The sequence below is a fragment of the Thalassophryne amazonica genome, chromosome 8, assembly GCF_902500255.1.
Source record: "Thalassophryne amazonica chromosome 8, fThaAma1.1, whole genome shotgun sequence".
NCBI lineage: Eukaryota > Metazoa > Chordata > Actinopteri > Batrachoidiformes > Batrachoididae > Thalassophryne > Thalassophryne amazonica.
In genome coordinates, this window is record NC_047110.1 from 55,770,434 (window position 1) to 55,789,197 (window position 18,764).

The following is an 18,764-nucleotide window of genomic DNA, read 5'->3' on the forward strand; positions in this document are numbered from 1 at the left end:
TATTCCTCTTTCATTCTCTCTTAACCAAAACTTTTCCTCACTTTTTACCAAAATTGGAGCAAACTCTTCTGTGAAGAGGACAGTATTTTATAGATCAGTTGTATTGCAACACTCTTCCAGGGGAGACTTGTGACAGAAAGTAAGGCTGGCTTTAAAATGAGACTAAGAACATATTTGTCATCATCTTATTATCATATAGACCTAGTTATTTGATTGAGTGAGATTAACACATCAAATTGTATGTGATTTGTATGATCTTTTATTTATTTTTTGTAAATTTTATTGATAAAGATTTATTTTATGAACTGATATTGTAATGTTTGACTTTGTATTTTATTGTTTGGACCCCAGGAAGACTAAACAAATAAACCCCTGCACAAACTGAAACTGACCCGTCACCATTTTTACCCCATAATTCCATAACATTCCATCACAGAGAGGCCATACAGTCCTATACAATTTATTAATCTTTATGATGAGACAAATAATGGTATGGTATACAGTAGTGTTGAGAATAATAGTAGTGCTATGTGACTAAAAAGATTAATCCAGGTTTTGAGTATATTTCTTATTGTTACATGGGAAACAAGGTACCAGTAGATTCAATAGATTCTCACAAATCCAACAAGACCAAGCATTCATGATATGCACACTCTTAAGGCTATGAAATTGGGCTATTAGTAAAAAAAGTAGAAAAGCGGGTGTTCACAATAATAGTAGCATCTGCTGTTGACGCTACAAACTCAAAACCATTATGTTCAAACTGCTTTTTTAGCAATCTTGTGAATCACTAAACTAGTATTTAGTTGTATAACCACAGTTTTTCATGATTTCTTCACATCTGTGAGGCATTAATTTTGTTGGTTTGGAACCAAGATTTTGCTCGTTTACTAGTGTGCTTGGGGTCATTCTCTTGTTAAAACACCCATTTCAAGGGCATATCCTCTTCAGCATGAGGCAACATGACCTCTTCAAGTATTTTGACATATCCAAACTGATCCATGATACCTGGTATGCGATATATAGTCCCAACACCATAGTAGGAGAAACATGCCCATATCATGATGCTTGCACCACCATGCTTCACTGTCTTCACTGTGAACTGTGGCTTGAATTCAGAGTTTGGGGGTCGTCTCACAAACTGTCTGCGGCCCTTGGACCCAAAAAGAACAATTTTACTCTCATCAGTCCACAAAATATTCCTCCATTTCTCTTTAGGCCAGTTGATGTGTTCTTTGGCAAACTGTAACCTCTTCTGCACGTCTTTTATTTAACAGAGGGACTTTGCGGGGGATTGTTGCAAATAAATTAGCTTCACACAGGCGTCTTCTGTCACAGCACTTACAGGTAACTCCAGACTGTCTTTGATCATCCTGGAGCTGATCAATAGGTGAGCCTTTGCCATTCTGGTTATTCTTCTATCCATTTTGATGGTTGTTTTCCGTTTTCTTCCACGCGTCTTTTTTTTTTTTTTTTGTCCATTTTAAAGCATTGGAGATCATTGTAGATGAACAGCCTATAATTTTTTGCACCTGCGTGTAAGTTTTCCCCTCTCCAATCAAGTTTTTAATCAAACTACGCTGTTCTGAACAATGTCTTGAACGTCCTATTTTCCTCAGGCTTTCAAAGAGAAAAGCATGTTCAACAGGTGCTGGCTTCATCCTTAAATAGGGGACACCTGATTCACACCCGTTTGTTCCACAAAACTGACGAACTCACTGACTGAATACCACACTACTAGTATTTTGAACACCCCCTTTTCTTTTCTTTTTACTAATAGCCCAATTTCATAGCCTTAAGAGTGTGCATATCATGAATGCTTGGTCTTGTTGGATTTTTGAGAATCTACTGAATCTACTTGTTTCCCATGTAACAATAAGAAATGTACTCAAAACCTGGATTAATCTTTTTAGTCTACTATTCTGAACACTACTGTATATTGAAAACTATACAACACAATTTGTCTGATCATAAAGATTCCAAAAAAGGTGTAGTTTGGACTGTCTGTAACTGAATATTTTGGAGTGAAGGGGTAAAAAACAAAAATGGCTAAAGAATAATTTTAGTTTGTACAAGGGTCAAAAGTTAAAGTTGTTCCAATTTTGGTAAAAAGTGATGCAAATTATGAGTGGAATAGTTTTGACAATGTTGAATGTTTGATCTCCAAAGTAAAGGTGAAACAAGGTCAGTATCCACTGGATGCTGACATATGACCCACTACTCTGTTAACTACGCTTGATAGATGGTGTAAACTATTCCTTTTTCATTCTCTCTTAACCAAACATTTTCGTCACTTTTTACCAAAATTGGAGCAAATTCTTCTGTGAAGACGACAGTATTTTATAGATCAGTTGCATTGTAACACTCTTTCTGGGGAGACTTGTGACATTAGAAAGTAAGGCTGGCTTTAAATTGAGACTAAGAACATATCTGTCATCATCTTATCATATAGACCTAGTTATTTGAGTGAGATTAACACATCAAATTGTATGTGATTTGTATGATCTTTTATTTTTTGTAAATTTTATTGATAAAGATTTATTTTATGAACTGATATTGTAATGTTTGACTTTGTATTTTATTGTCTGGACTCCAGGTAGACTAAACCTATAAACCCCTTCACAAACTGAAACTGACCCGTCACCATTTTTGCTGTTTTTACCCCATAATTCCATAACATTCCATCACAGATGGGCCATACAGTCCTATACAATTTATTAATCTTTATGATCAGACAAATAATGGTATACATACTTTCAATATGATTGGATATTTTAAAATACTTCATTGACCACTACCTAGAGGCCGATTGAAAAGTCAAGTGGCTGTCTGCTTTAATCAGAAGAGGAAGGTCTAAGGAGTATTTGAGACAAATTTGGTCCTTGGGTCACCATTTGAAAAATTCTTCTGTAAATATTGTATTTTCTGATGCACTAACGTACACAGACAGATGCAGAAAAGAAAAAAAAAAGTCTTGGTAATCTAAACGCATCACTGCTGTTTAATCTTGTCTTGTAAAAAGGGAACACTTCCACTGTTGTGACTTAATTTTTTTTAGAGTTTTTTTTTAGTAAAAGCTTGTGAATATATTAATATAACCCTATATTTTAATTTGCTTTTGGACACCTCTCCTTGTCCAAGACAGAAGGACACGGTGCAATGTAATATGAGTTTCAATTATAAAACCTTTTAGATGTGTCCTCATTCAGCTCGACAGTGTGGCTTTGTTCATGGTTACTATGATGGGTTTGATGTGCACGTCCACCAAAGACAGCAGAACAAAACACTGGAAACATCAGGCTTTAGCTGTGGTTTGACATTTAAATGACTGGATGCAGAGAGCTCTTGAACCCTGACACTTGGTTCAGCATGATGTCCACAAGAAGCAGCTGATTATTGTAGCAAAATACAAAAAAAGTGAATTAACATGCACACAAGTTCCATTATGAGAAACCATGACTACAGAACCCTTACTTATGAAAGAGAACAAAAACAGAGAAAAGTGGGTAGGATGCAGATTTAAAAAATATTTATAGTGTAATACAGGGATACTTGTGCAAGAGGCTGGCAGAGGTGTGAACCTGTACAATATCAACAAAGCATGTTTAATACAATAGCGACCTGAAAGCAGAGCGTGGCCATCAGGCCATGCTTGAATACATCACGTTACCAAAATTATTATACAAATGGTTTCCACCATTAAAGGCTGTATATGATGAGGTTACATATTTATATAAAGTGCATAAGACAAAAATGTATACAGTGAAGGCCTGAAGTGCTGTGTGACAGAGTAAAGCAAACATCACCACCGGCTGGAAACACAGTCTTATGTGATCAGGTGGCTGGGCGGCAACAACGCATCACTTAGCAAATCGGATGGATATACAAGTATTTAATATATATATATATTTATACTGTATTACAAAATGCATGTAAGTTCAACCAATCTGTGCAATAGCTCAATGTTACAAATATAATCAATATGAACAGCTGTGTAAAGGTGATCTAAAAATCCCCATTTCATACAATTATAAATAGACATTTGTAGATTATTGCTCCGTCTGCACTGAAGCATAGCACCACAGGCTCTCCTTTTTCAAACCTTAAACATGAAAAAACCTGAAATAAGTGAGAAGATTCACGCTTGTTTCAGGAGAGTAAGACCTTACGGATATTAAAGATATAAGAAAATATATATGCACTGTTAGTGACTACATTATGCGCTTTGTATATAGTTCATATTTCTCAATTTTAGGTTACAAAAACAGAACAAGTTCGGCATCACAGTGGAGTCTCCAGAATACAGGAGAGCAAAGAGGAATCAAGCGATCAGTGGGGCTCCTCTTCACGTTAACCACCAGTGGCAAGGGATTGTGGGGGATGATCTATTGCTGGGAACCCTGTTGAAAGACAAGAGGAACAGTCAGTACAGAGTAAAGTGCTTATTATCACAGGTGGCATGTAGGCACAAGACATTATTTAAAGCATGTACACAGAAGAAAAAACAAAAAACAAAAAAACAAATACACCTTTTCATACACCAACTGAAATTAATGAAGGAAAACTGTGGGAATGTGTAAGTCAAATCTGATATTGAAACAGAAATTAAAGGTGAGCTGGGATTGAACATAAAGGAGTGATTGTTACAGAGCTTAGACTCCTCATCATAAAAATACTGATGTTCTCAGGTTCACTTGTGACCTGGACCATTCTGTGCCGAATTGCTGAGTAAAATTTATTTACATACAGTAGCACCTTTCACAGACAGAGTCACAAAGTGCTTTACAATACAACGTTAAAACAATATAAACACACTCCATGCGAGAACATTCCATGACAATCAATCGTACACAAAAATCATAGAAAGAAAAAAAAAAGATGGAAAGGACTTTAAAAATAAAAAAAAATAAAAAACAACACACAAAGAAGACAACGACAAACAATAATAATGCATGATCTCCTCATGTTGTGTTTCCTCACACCTCCAACTACATGCATGTTAGGTGAATTGGTGATTAAATTGAAAGATTGAATGTGTCTGTCTCCATCTGGTGGCGCTGCAATAAAGTGGTGGCGTGTCCAGGGTGTACCCCGCTGCTCACCCAGTGACCACAGAGATAGGCTGCAGCCCCCTGTGACCCTTAGTTTTAATCATCGTCATGGCAATCCCTCGTGACAAGGAAGATTTGTCTCTTGGTAGATTCCTGGAGGAGATGGTGTAATTCTACATCCAGGGTCGATGCAGAGACGCTTGCGCGAGTTTAAAGCTTTAGTTTAAAGCTTTTTAACCTACCATCCCTGGTTCTCAAAACCAGGCACCTAAGTGGCTCTACTCTACTCTTTTCTACTCTCCTATTTTACTCTTCCTTTTTAGATATTTAGATATACGTACTTACCCATCTGTCTCTTTGGCCTGAATCTGCAATGTCTGAGTCTACCCAGTTGTAAAGTGGGTACCAGCCTTGGCTAGAAAGTAACCCACCATGAACTGGAATCCAATCCAGGGGAAGTCAGATTTTCATCCGTATCACGTCACGGAAATTGGTGTGTGTGTTTTTTTTGTTTTTTTTTAAATCCTCATAGCAGCGGAATGATGTGGTGCCACATGTTCCAGGTGCTCGCACTGTGTTCGTGCACGTGCATGAAAACAGTCACGGCAGTATCATGCATGCCTGTCCAACCGTGTGTCCCTCCCAACAACAGGTGGAATATTTCGCGGTTCCCAATTTTATTTTTTGGGGGGTTTTTTGCTAATTTTTCTGCTTCTTTCGCCCAATTTTGTGTTATGTGTGAAGGGGCCATGACAGTTGATAGTTTTCTTAGGTATGAAAGTCTCACCTTTAACTCCTCCAAACATATCTCTTGTCATTGCACCCAAACAGCTCTTTGTCTCATCTGATCAAAAACTTTTCTCCAGAAGGCATTTGGCTTATCCATGTGTGCGGGTGCAAGCAGGAGCTTCTTTCTTGGTTGGCACCCTCTCGGTCCATGGCAATCTAAAACTTGTTTCACTGTGGACAGTGATGTTGGCGTTCCAGCAGGTTCCAGTTCCTGGCAGGCCTGAGCCTTGGTAGTTCCTGGGTTGTTCCTGTACATTCTAACCAATTTCCTGTCATCTGAGGGTAACAGTTTTGGTCTTCTTCCAGATCATGGCAAAGTGGCAACATATTTGACTAACTTGTACTTACGTACAGTTGTTTGAACTGATGATCCTGGTATCTGCAGTTGTTTAGAAATGGCTCCAAGAGACCTTCCCAACTTACCTAAATCGTCAATTCTGCTTCTTAGATCATCACTGAGTTACCTGGACTTTCCTGTTGTTCTGAGTACTGGTCAGTCTAATGAGTGCTGTCAAGGCGCTGAGAAGACTCAGGAGTTAAAATATGTTGTAGAACCTTCAGCACCAATTATTAAAATATTTAAGTGAATGTTTGTATATATTTGAGCCTGTATGTATTAAATTCATTCATAATGTATGCTTGTATATATTTGAGCCTGTATGTATTAAATTCATTCATAATGTATGCTTGTATATATTTGAGCCTGTATGTGTTAAATTCATTCATAATGTATGCTGTACAATGATTCCATCCTGGCTAAAGAACAGGTCAAAGACATCATTAAATGCCGAAAGTTACCATGACATTCATACCCAAGATGAGTCTATGTAAACTACAGCTGTTAACAAGGGCGTAGGTTTGGTCTCAGCTTTGGTAGGGACAATACCACCCCCCCCCCCCCCCCCGGCCACCCTGCCCACCACCACCACCCCCTAACCCACTCATACCATTAGACGCACAAGTACAGCATAATACATAACATATGACGACATAATGCTGAATAATTTAACACTTTATTTACAATATTAAGCGTGTAGGCAAACAAACAAATAGCTTAAATAACAAAATTGCACCCAAAATCACGAATCTATTCGATAGGCCTACACCTGAGAGAACAAGACAACAAAAAAATACTTGTGGAGCTAACAAAAAAAAAAGTTTTGCAACCAAGATGTATAATCTATTCTCTTCATCAATAATGCAGTTGTAGGTATCTGGCAACCTAATTAAAAAAAAAAAAAAAAGGGATTTCCAATGATATATATGGTGTATTACGGTAAATGAAGCCTGTGATGTCATAACGCAGAGGAAAAACACGGAAGTTTCACACTAATGCGCCGCTGATTCTCATTACCATAAGTTCTCATGTAAGCCCTCACTCTGAAAAATTTAACACTGACAGCAAGCCAAGAACCCGTGCTTTCCAACAGCATGCTATATGTTGCATATATTACGGTAAAGTGCGTTCGGTGACTTTTGAAACGAGGCAAAAGTATGAAAAAGAGCGCAAAACTGACAAAAAAGTACAGAGACAGACAGCAAACATAAATGTAGTAATTTCTGAGGAAAAGGCAGGATGTTAGTGTCATTTGTGAAGGTGTGTGTGGGTGTGCAGTTTATTTTAAGTGTGGCGCACAGCATTGTTCGCAAGCCCCCCCCCCCCACCCTTCTTGTTTTTCTGCACCGGAGCAGTGTTGCTAGATATGAAATATGAAAGTATCGTACCAAAACCTCAAAATTATCGTATTTTGGGAGAAATGATCGTACACAAACAAAACGCATACAACGTAGCTATTTTAGTGTTTTTTTTTTTTTTTTTAAATTTCCAAAGAATTTTATGTCACATTTTTAAACAGTAATTATAGTAATGGGGAAACTAGAACGCACTACTAGAAAGATTTTTTTTTTTCTGTGAAGGGACACAAACGTGTTAATTACCAGACTAGAAAGAGTCGAATTCAACCTCGAGGTGGCTGTCGTCATCCGATGCCATGGCCACTTGTGCAGATTTTGTTGAACACAAAAAAATGTTGACACCTCCATAAGGAACTTGAACTTTTTTTTATTTTTCTTGTATATCTCTTTGCTCTTGTGTTTTGTTCGTTTGTTGTTGCATTTGTTGAAATAAAGTTTAAAAAAAAAAAAGATGGTTGGGGAATCTTCCTGTCACGGCAGATTGGATGGGAACTCATTACTTTGTATGGGGAGGGGGCAGGCTTTCAAATGACGTTGTCCCGGGCGGCCAAAGCCAGCAGCAGCCCTGTGTGTGGTGTGTCTTTGATGCCGACTGAGTGCAACGCCTGCAAAATGATTCTTGGGTGTCAGAGAGAGATGCGTGTTTGGGCAACAACTGAAATTATCGTACATTTTGGATTTTTTCCCATTATTGATCGTACATCGTACAGAGGGCAAAACTATCGTACAAATACGATAATTATCGTACATCTGGCAACACTGCACCGGAGCCACCCATCCTCTGCGCTCCGGGACCTCCCACTTTACAAATTAAGCACTGCCTGCCACGAGATGCGCTTTGTTTACGTCCATGTGAGAAGAACGTGAGCCAATGAAATTGCAACATGGGTAACCCTGTCACTCTGGCACGTCAAAAACACAAAACGTGACGACTAAAATTATAGTATCGAGTTCGCAAAAAAATAGTGAATGATTCTGTTATATAAACAAAAATGCTAAATATTGGTAGGGACTATTTTGCCATCCCAAAATAATGGTTTTGACTTGTCCCTATGGTCCATATGCAAACCTACGCCCCTGGCTGTTAATGCAAATGATTACTTTAAGGAAGTGTCTACATGCATTCATGGTGAAAGATGGGAGTAGACAGCAGGCATATGCATATGTACCCATAATATCACAATGACTTAGTTTTGTAACTGGTGAAAAGAATGTCCACATTTCTGCCTCTGTGAGTACACACAGTTTTCAAGTTGATTCTATTAGGGAGGGGTATTATTTCAATAAATTTGGAAATCTATAAATGTTTGCATGGAATATGGACATATACATGGAATAAACCATAGCGGGATAAATTTTGGGTCATTTGGTTCCAAAAACCCATATGGACGGAGCGTTTGAAAATTTCAAATAACTTGTGTGTCATATATGTGCTGTTGACATAGAAAACCACTCTGTTGCTTATAATTAGTTCATTGTGGCCATGTAATTCTTTACATGTGATGATTATACCCAACTGATGTTCCTAAATAAAAACTACATTGATTTTGTTTGTTACAATTGATCGTAACATATGTACTGAAATTAGGTTTTTTTGTCAATTACTCTTAAAAAACACCAGATAGGCTTATTGTTACTATAGAAACTGAATATAAACTTGGGGTCAAGCAACATTTGGAGCCAAATTTCAAGTCTCTAGGTGCAGCGTTTCTCAAGATATGACATTTTCGTCGATATTTTTGGTGATTTTTGAACCCGATATCTTCACTGGCTCCGACCATATGAGTTTTTGGAACCAAATGATCCAAAATTTATCCTGCTATGGTTTATTCCGTGTATATTTCCATATTCCATGCAAACATTTATAGATTTCCAAATTTTTTGACATAACACCCCTCCCTAATTCTATCCACACAGTTTTATAAATGAGGCGCATGCCTAGATATTTGGAAGATGGCACAGAATGAGCATTCCTCCTTACCGAGTTGGTTCTTTTACGTTTCCAGCAGTCTGGATTGAGTCTTTTCTGCTCCTCAGCAAGAGCTTTGGCCTCCATGGTGTATATCCTCCTCTCCTCACTCTTCATCTTCTTCCACTTGTCACCCAGGATAACACTAATGGCTCTGGAGTGAAAGATCAGAGGCATAAAAATAAATAAATAAATAAATAGATAGATTAAAATAAAAAAAAAAAATAAATAAATAAAAAAAAAAAAAACAAGCACTTACTGCCCCCTCAACACACCCTGTATTTTCCAGGATGCTTTGATAGAATCTGTGAAAAAAAAAAAATTTAAGCAATGTTAAATAATTAAGACTCCCCCTCTAGCTGCCACTTTATCGTGGTGGGGGAGTTTGAGTACCCGGATGATCCTAGGAGCTATGTTGTCGGGGGCTTTGTGACCCCTGTAGGGTCTCCCAAGGCAAACAGGTCCTAGGTGACGGGTCAGACTAAGGGCAGTTCAGAAGCTCCCATGACCAGTAAAAAAAAAATCAAGGACCGAGACGTTGCCCGGTATGGCGGAGCCGGGGCCCAACTCTGGAGCCAGGTCTGGGGTTGGGGCTCGTGCACGATCGCATGGTGGTCGGGCCTTAGTCCATGGGGCCCGGCCAGTTTCAACCAGAAAGAGAGACGTGGGCCCGCCCTCCTGTGGGTTCACCACCCGCAGAGGGGGCCATGGGGGTCGGGTGCAGAGAGGATTGGGTGGCGGTCGAGGGCGGGTGGCCCGGCGACCCGGTCCGCGCTCACAGCCCCTGGCTGTTGGGACGTGGAATGTCACTTCACTGGGGGGAAGGAGCCCGAGTGTGTGCGGGAGGTTGAGAGATACCGACAAGAGATAGTCGGGCTCACCTCCACGCATAGCTTGGGCTCTGGTACCCAACTCCTAGAGAGGGGCTGGACAATCCACTTTTCTGGCATTGCCCACAGGGAGAGTCGGAGAGCTGGGGTCGCTGGGGTCGCATTGCTTATTGCTCCCCAGCTCAGTTGCCATGTGTTGGAGTTCACTCCGGTGAACGAGAGGGTCGCGTCCCTACGCCTTCGGGTCAGGGACAGGTCTCTCACTGTTGTCTCGGTCTACGGGCCGAGTGGCATTGCAGAGTACCCGACCTTCTTGGAATCCCTAGGAGGGGTACTAGACAGCGCTCCGACTGGGGACGCCATTGTTTTCCTGGGGGATTTGCGGCGACAGTGAGACCTGGAGGGGGGTGATCGGGAAGCACGGCCTCCCCGATCTGAACCTGAGTGGTGTTCAGTTGTTGGACTTCTGTACTAGCCACAGTTTGTCCATCACGAACACCATGTTCAAGCACAAGGGTGTCCATAAGCACACGTGGCACCAGGACACCTTGAGCCGGAGGTCGATGATCGACTTTGTAGTCGTATCATCTGACCTTCGGCCATGTGTCTCGGACACTCGAGTGAAGAGAGGGGCTGAGCTGTCGACCGATCACCACCTGGCAGTGAGTTGGATCTGCTGGGAGGGGAGGAAGCCAGGCAGACCCAAACGTATCGTGAGGGTCTGCTGGGAGCGATTGGCGGAACCCTCTGTCAGCTAGGTCTTCAACTCCCACCTCCGGGAGAGCTTCTCCCAGATCCCGGGGAGGTTGGAGACATGGAGTCCAAGTGGACCATGTTCTCCACCTCCATTGTCGATGTGGCCGCTCGTAGCTGTGGTCACAAGGTCTCTGGTGTCTGTCGCGGCGGCAATCCCCGAACCCGGTGGTGGACGCCGGAAGTAAGGGATGCCGTCAAGCTTAAGAAGGAGTCCTACTTGTCTTTGTTGGTAGGTGGGACCCCGGAGGCAGCTGACAGATACCGGCAAGCCAAGCGTGCCGCAGCCCGTGTGGTGGCAGAGGCAAAAACTCGGGTCTGGGAGGAGATCGGGGAGGCCATGGAGGAGGACTATTGGTCGGCCTAAAGAAATTCTGACAAACCATCCGACGCCTCAGGAGGCGGAAGCAGCTCTCCACCAGCACTGTCCACGGTGCGGGTGGGGAGCTGTTGACCCTGACTGGGGATGTTGTCGAGCGGTGGAAGGAATACTTCGAGGATCTCCTCAATCCCATTGTCATGTCTTCCGAAGAGGAAGCAGAGACTGGGGACTCAGAGGCAGATTCATCCATTACCCAGGCCGAAGTTACCGAGGTGGTTAGAAAGCTCCTCGGTGGCAAGGCTCCTGGTGTGGATGAAATCCTTCCTGAGTACCTTAAGTCTCTGGATGTAACAACACACAATGCTTGATATGTCACATGGCATTGCAATTTTGCAACACAGTAGTCAGTGGCCAACTTAAGATTCAGGACTGGCTGTGCTCCTCTTCAAATTTGTTTTTGATAAAGCTTTATTATTATTATTTTATTATTCATGGACTCACTTCATCTGTGTACACGTGGCTCACCATCTGTGGCCTGCTAACCCTCAACCTCCTTACAGATGACTTAAAGTATTATGATCCACTAAACCTAAACCTACACATCACCTATGGTTATGGCAGGTGATAGTACACTCCTGACAAATGGCTCTGCTGTATTGTTTCCTTAAGCAGGCTATTTTGTACAGATCTTTCTGCTCGGATATTTGACATCTGTAATGCCAGGGTTGTGGTAGCTGATCTGCCAGTCAGCTGCAAAGCACCACATATTACTGAGGACGGGGGGGGGGGGGGGTGGCTGGACCACAGTTGAGGACAGGGAAAGCTGCAGGATTTGTTGTACTGGAGCTGAGCTATTCTCCCGACACTGCAAATAATCTTTGCGTCAATCAGGCAGACAGCCATCATTAATACTGTGGAAAGGGTGATCTCCTGGATTGTAACTGCAGGGTATTACACAGTTTTTGGTAATGGGAAAGGTAACTGCATCAGAAATCTACGTCTATGAAAGTGTTAAACTTGTACAGATTCCCTTATCTCTGCAGTGAGATTCATCTCTCTGGGGTCTCAGCCACTGAGATTGTAAGTTGCCTGCGAAGAATTTATGGAGTCATGAGGACCCACACTAGAGGTGTTTGGTGATGCCAATATCTTTGCAGGAGACCTAAAATTAGAATCCTGGCGCTGCCTGCCACAATGTATGGTTGTGAGGCTTTGATGCTAGCCAGTGACCTCAGGCAATGGCTAGATGTCTTTACTAGTACGTCTCTTCGCAATTCTTTGGATACTGTTGGAATGACTTTGTTTAACAGCTACTTTAGGAGACTAAGATGAGGTGCATCACTTGCACTGTGAGGGAATATCAGATGTAACATTTTGGTCATGTGGTATGCTTCTCTGATCATGATCCAGCGCACACGTGCCTCAGTGCTGAGAACCCCAGCGAGTGGGAAAAGCCAAGGCGATGCCCATATTTCTCCTGGCTGTGAAAAATGGTTACTTTTGGGAGGTAGCGATGGACCAGTTTTTTGCCTTGGATCAAATGGGGTTCCATAGTGTGGTGGATGTGTTGACATGCAGCACCTGAGCTGCTCTCAACTCCACTGCAGTATTATTGAGGCCATACAAAATCTATTTTCCTCCCTGCTGAAATATATCCGGGACCAGGTCATCATCACTTGTTTGACTTTGATTTTTGACAACTTGTGTTCATACGTGATATGAACATATCTATAATTGCATCTGGTCATGGGTTCTTTGGGAGTAGTCTGCTTCACCACTCACTTATACTACCAGATTATTTTGTAGTATAACTGCTGGACTAATAACTCGCCAGTATAAGGTTCACTTCTACTCTGCAACAAAACAATTACAGAAAAAAAGAGAATGGTGCATGAATTCATGACATGCACAATATAAATCCACAGGGTGTCTCTATTAGTTTGTTTTCACTCAAGAAATGACAGGCTCAGTCATTAAACCCAGTTCAATAATGTGACTGTGTAAACAAGTACACTGGTTTTCAACAGCATCACCCCACCTGTTATCCTTCCCAGGATACATCTGTGTGTACTCCACTCGGTACTTCTTAGCAAAGAGCATGAAGGCATTCATTGGCCGCTTGCACTTTGTAGGTGTGGCACCACTGACTGTCCCTGAGGTGTGGCTCCGATTTGATTTGTTACTGGTGATACGGGGTGAGCTGGAGCGCTCAAGTTTATCACAGTCTGGGCTGACGGTGCCCCCGCTGGACAGGGAGGTCCTGCGCTGACGGGCCATGCTGCTGAGAACATACACTGCTGAAGAATCCAGCGGGGTGAAGTCATAACTGTAAAAGACATGAAGGAAGAAGAAGAAAAAAAGCAGTCAACACTAAAACCTGTTTTAAATGACTTTGTTTTTTTTTAAGACATGTATATCTTCTACAGGATGCGAAAAAGCCTGAAACATTACTACATGCTGTATGCAGCTCAGTGGATAAAGCAGTTCATCCACATTCTGAAGGGTGACGGGATCAAAGCCTGTTTCCTTGAGCAATATTATGAACCCCAAACTGCTCCATCTGGGTATGATGATAAATTCTGAGGGTGGTGACAGGTCTGGTGCCAAGGTGTCATCCCAAAGGCATGTAGCAAAATGCAACTACAACCCATGCTAAAAGTTAATAAAACATGGGTTAAAGCAATCAATTTTCATCCGACTGAAATTTTTTCCTGGCAAAAATCAATGCCAGCAATTCCCTAAAATGTGGCGTAGTGGGGGCACACACTCTTTTTTCCTCCATAAGTACAATAAACACATTACAAAGTATACAAATCTATTCTAAATAGCCTCTAAGGCCCCTGTCCCACTGGCGATTAGGAGGAATTGCGCATGGATTGCGCACAAAATTGGCTCATATTCGCTTAACATCCGCAATATGCGTGAAACATGCTTGTATGAGTCGGCCGACACCCGCACACGTCTGCAATTATCCGCAGAGGCACGTTTTTCCGTTACAAGGATTTTTTGAGCTGCACAAAATTTTGGCTGCGGATGCCATCCGCCTTACATACTCCATACATACTCAATACATACACAAACATACTCGATCTATGCGCTGTATATTCACCGTCATCTCCTGATATCTGCAACTGACAGGGATTTGCGGCTTGTCAGCAGACTGGGACAGTGTGGAAAACGGATATTTTGCATGCCCATCATGTCCACATCACAAATTAAAATAAGTTGTAGCGACTGTATACAGATTGGTCTGCTTTGCATCTGATTTGCGGCGGATGCAAATCAGATGCGCTGTGTTCACAGCTGGATGCCGTTCTTTGTTCTACCAGCTGCCACACGCTCTGCGCTGGATGCTGCCTATATAAAATAATTATTTCGTGCCAAATTAATCATTTTATTCTGCAAATTGCCTGTTGAAAACTGCTCTAATCACCTCCTGCATCACAGAGGAAGCTGCAGCTGGGCCGTTCGCATGCGCTCCAGCTGCAGAAAGCATTTTGAGCCGTATAAAAAGGTAATTATTTGACTTGTTTACATTGTCAAGACTTGATAAAACAGTTGTGTGTTTTTTCCTTCTTGTCTGCAGCTGTTACACCATTTATTCCTATGTTTATAACAGATTTAACTTCTAATCGTTCAGACGAGCTGTGGTCTGATGCGATCCGCTGACGTCACCACTCGCCCTGTTCACTGCTTCTTTACTCCAATCAACTTGTCCAAGTCCAGCAAATGCTCCAGAGGCTGTATTGTTGGTGTGAATAGTGATGCCGACGGCTCGAGTGTGCTTCATTTATGACCACAATGCAGATGCCGTGCACGTGCAACACGTGCAAGACGTGCGCGATGCATCATAATACAGCCGTAATACTGCCGTGATAATCGCAATGTGTCTGATCCGTTTCCTCACTACATTACTTAGGACAGGGCCCTAAGGCATGCGTCAGGTGCGCGCAGCAGGGGGCAGAGAGGAGGTGAGAATGCAGCCTGCAGGTTCTCTGCACAGAGAAGTCAGAGTGCACAGTTTGGCTGCAGACAGACTGTGCACTCTGACTTCTCTTCTACTTGTTGTGCTGAGCTGCAGGGCTGCGCTCTGAGTTCTGTTATAGTTTATCTTTTCTCCCTTGACTGCGAGATGCGCGAACCGTCCTTGAGCAAATGTGGAGATGTCTGGAGTTCTACTTGATGTTGACATGTCCTGGACTTATGTCCTTTTTTTTAACTGTGATGAGAGAGTCTGAGGAGAGAAAGGAACTAACTGCCTGCAGACAACTTTTTTCTTTTCTTTCCTCCTTTGACCGCGAGATGCGTGCGCGCGCGAATGGACCGTCAAGCAAATGTGGAGATGTCTGGAGTTCTACCTGATGTCGACATGTCCCGTCTCAGGACTTATGTCCTTTTTTTTAACTATGATGTGAGAGTTTGCGCAGAGAACAAGGAATTAATGCCTGCAGCCAGACTTTTTTTTCTTTTTCTTTTAATTGTTCCTCACTACATGTGTTATACAACCGTGATTGTTCATCATATATTCGCTATATATTATTAATATATCCATAATTCATACTGGGACATTTGTCATTTTTGACCATTTTTGTTGCGGACGACAACGAACGCCCGTACTTTGTATACTCAATTCATGCGCAATTAATCCTCTCCCCAGTGGGACAGGGCCCTAAGGCATGGGTTAAAGCAATAAATTTTCATCCGACTGAAATTTTTTCCTGGCAAATCAATCCCAGCAATTCCCTAAAATTTCCTCAATAAATACAATAAACACATTATACAGCATACAAATCTATTCTAAATAGACTTTAAGGAGAGACAAAGCATAAAAAGAATGCAAAACTTGAACATAAAGGTACATAAAAGGGTGGTGGGGTGTAGTCTTGATTCTGGGGGGTCTGGGGGTGCCCCCCAGAACATTTTTTTTAAAGACCAAGTCAAATTTAGTGTATTCTGGTGAATTTTAACAGGTATGAAGCCCTCTGAAACAAATAAAACTCACTTCAATCTGTGAAGTAAAAACACAGTATTGATTATGGGGGTCAGGGGGATCTCCCCCAGAATTTTTTTTAAAAGAGCAAGTTAAATTTTGTATATTCTGGTGAATTTTAATGGGTATGAAGCTCTCAAACAAAGAAAACTCACTTCAAACTATGGGGGTCTGGGGGATCTCCCACAGAATTTTTTTTTAAAGAGCAACGCGTTAGCATGTCTATGGCATTTTCAAAGTTAAAAGTTAGCATTAAGTAGTTGCAGATGTCATCACATTCGGGTGCATTTGTTTTCAAATTGTAATATTTCTTAAATTTATTTTTGTTGAAATTTTGTGGAGTGGTTGGAAATGACAAGAGGAACAAGTGATTAAATTTTAGTGGTGATCCGGATCACGATCCGGATCCCGATGCTAACGCGTTAGCATGTCTATGGCATTTTCAATGTTAAAAGTTAGCATTAAGCAGTTGCAGCTGTCATCACGTTTGGGTGCATTTGTTTTCAAATTGTAATATTTCTTAAATGTATTTTTGTTTATATATTAATAATCTAATGATTATTATATATAATTTTAGAGAAAGAGACAAAAAGAAATAGATCACTGTGCCAAGGAGGGAATCTCTTTAGGGTCAGTGACCCTATGGCCTTGTCTACAGAAGTGTTTCATAAATGTTAAAAAATTCATATATCTGCAGTTTAGTTGAATAATAAATTGATTTTTGTCTCTTATTTGTTTTTGTCTATAAGCACATGCAATATCAATATTAGTGCTCAGATGACAGTAGCTTCTGGGACAGGTTCAAGTTGCAATAAACTGTGATGCCAAGCGCTAAGGATACATGCTATCCAGTCACAGCAGATGAAACTTTTTTACTACTGAGCAAACATCATTGTTAGACTTTTTTAGGTTCAATGATTCCACGGCGTGTAGATGTTATGGCGTCAGTGACCCCATGGCCTTGGCGGAGGTTTGCACTCTCTGAGTGCTTCTAGTTTGTTGTTGTTGTTTTTTTTTTGTTTTGTTTTTTTTTAACTTACATGTGAGTTTTGCCTTTATTTCTTGGAGTTAATATTAAAAGGCCTTTATCACGCAACATCAATGTTTAAGCTTGTAATAAAGTTATGATGTTATATTCTCGTCAAAACATACCTGGAGTAGTGTTTTGTTTTATTTTGCACATACATACATTACCGACACACCACAAAGAGATTTCCATAAGGTTTCACCTGATTATGAGCATTTTTAGATGCCTACAGCAACTATCTCAACCACTGACAACATATTACAGCAAGAGTTCACAAAAGTATTTTAAAGGCCTGACTAAAGTGTAATATGTGATCTTTAATAAGTTATTTTCATGAAAAAAGACACAAATGTGCAGTTTACTGCATTTTTTTTTCTTGTGTAAAAACACAGCTTAGATGTGGTTTGACCGAAACAAATTGTCATTAAACTTAAATAAAACAGGGATGAAGTGGAGTCACTAGGTGTTCACAGGAAACAGTTATTTATTTCTATATTTGTTTATTTATGTTCATTGTTAGTTGGTTTTACCTTTTCTGTTGTGTTTTGTTTTATCAAGTTCTTTTTGTCTGTTTCTCTAAAACTGTATTGTAGCAATATTAGTTATTATTACTTTTGTTGTTGTTGCTATTATTAATATATAAATAAAAAGAAATAAAAAAAACATAATTCGTAATACATTTGACGCTTTTACAACAACAAACGCTAAGCCATTAATTATTTATTATACAGAAAAGAAATGCACACAAACTGTGCTGAAATGCGAACAGCTTAATGCTAACTTTAACAGTGAAAACACCATAGACATGCTAATGCAGTAGCATCGGTCCCGTTTTTAAGCTATAAAATACATCTATCAACTGTTTTAGAAGACCATAACAGGTCGGTTTAACATAAAAACGGTAAATATTACTCACAGACATATGCTCTTTAGGGTTTTAGCTGGGAAAATTAAGATAAAGCGAAATAATACAACAAACCATCGACGCAGTGAGTCGGATCAATGTTTCATTGGTTTAAAGCAAAGCCACACCCCGCTCCATTTGGGGAAGGTCTGCCAATGTTCTCACGAAGACAGGGAGGAGAAGGACCGTGGCTCATGGCAAGCAGTAAACAGAGCAGAGAGGAAGGAAAATTCACAGTCCCCTTCCCCCTCAGTGTGGCACCATCCACGCAGACATTGCTGCTTTGATTAGTGCAGAATGGGATGTTGCTTGTCAAACGGTGAGAATATCATATTTCGGTCCCAAAACACGCATGACACCATGTGTGCATGCGTATGTGTGGTTAAATTTTCCAAATGACGGAAATCCATCATGGTGACGGACGACTTTAACCC

The 18,764-nt window shown here is 41.0% G+C and overlaps 1 protein-coding gene across 1 annotated transcript in view; it reads right to left on the reverse strand.

Moving 5' to 3' along the window:
- Nucleotides 1-3,514: 3,514 nt before the first annotated feature.
- Nucleotides 3,515-18,764, reverse strand: part of hbp1 (HMG-box transcription factor 1) — a 51,715-nt gene continuing 36,465 nt past the window's right edge. The window contains exons 9-11 of the mRNA XM_034176291.1: nucleotides 13,448-13,735; nucleotides 9,517-9,658; nucleotides 3,515-4,400 (exon numbers count right to left, since the gene is read on the reverse strand). Of these exons, the coding sequence (XP_034032182.1) occupies nucleotides 4,386-4,400; nucleotides 9,517-9,658; nucleotides 13,448-13,735 (445 nt within the window). The 3' untranslated portion in view covers nucleotides 3,515-4,385. The remainder of the gene's footprint in view (nucleotides 4,401-9,516; nucleotides 9,659-13,447; nucleotides 13,736-18,764) is intronic.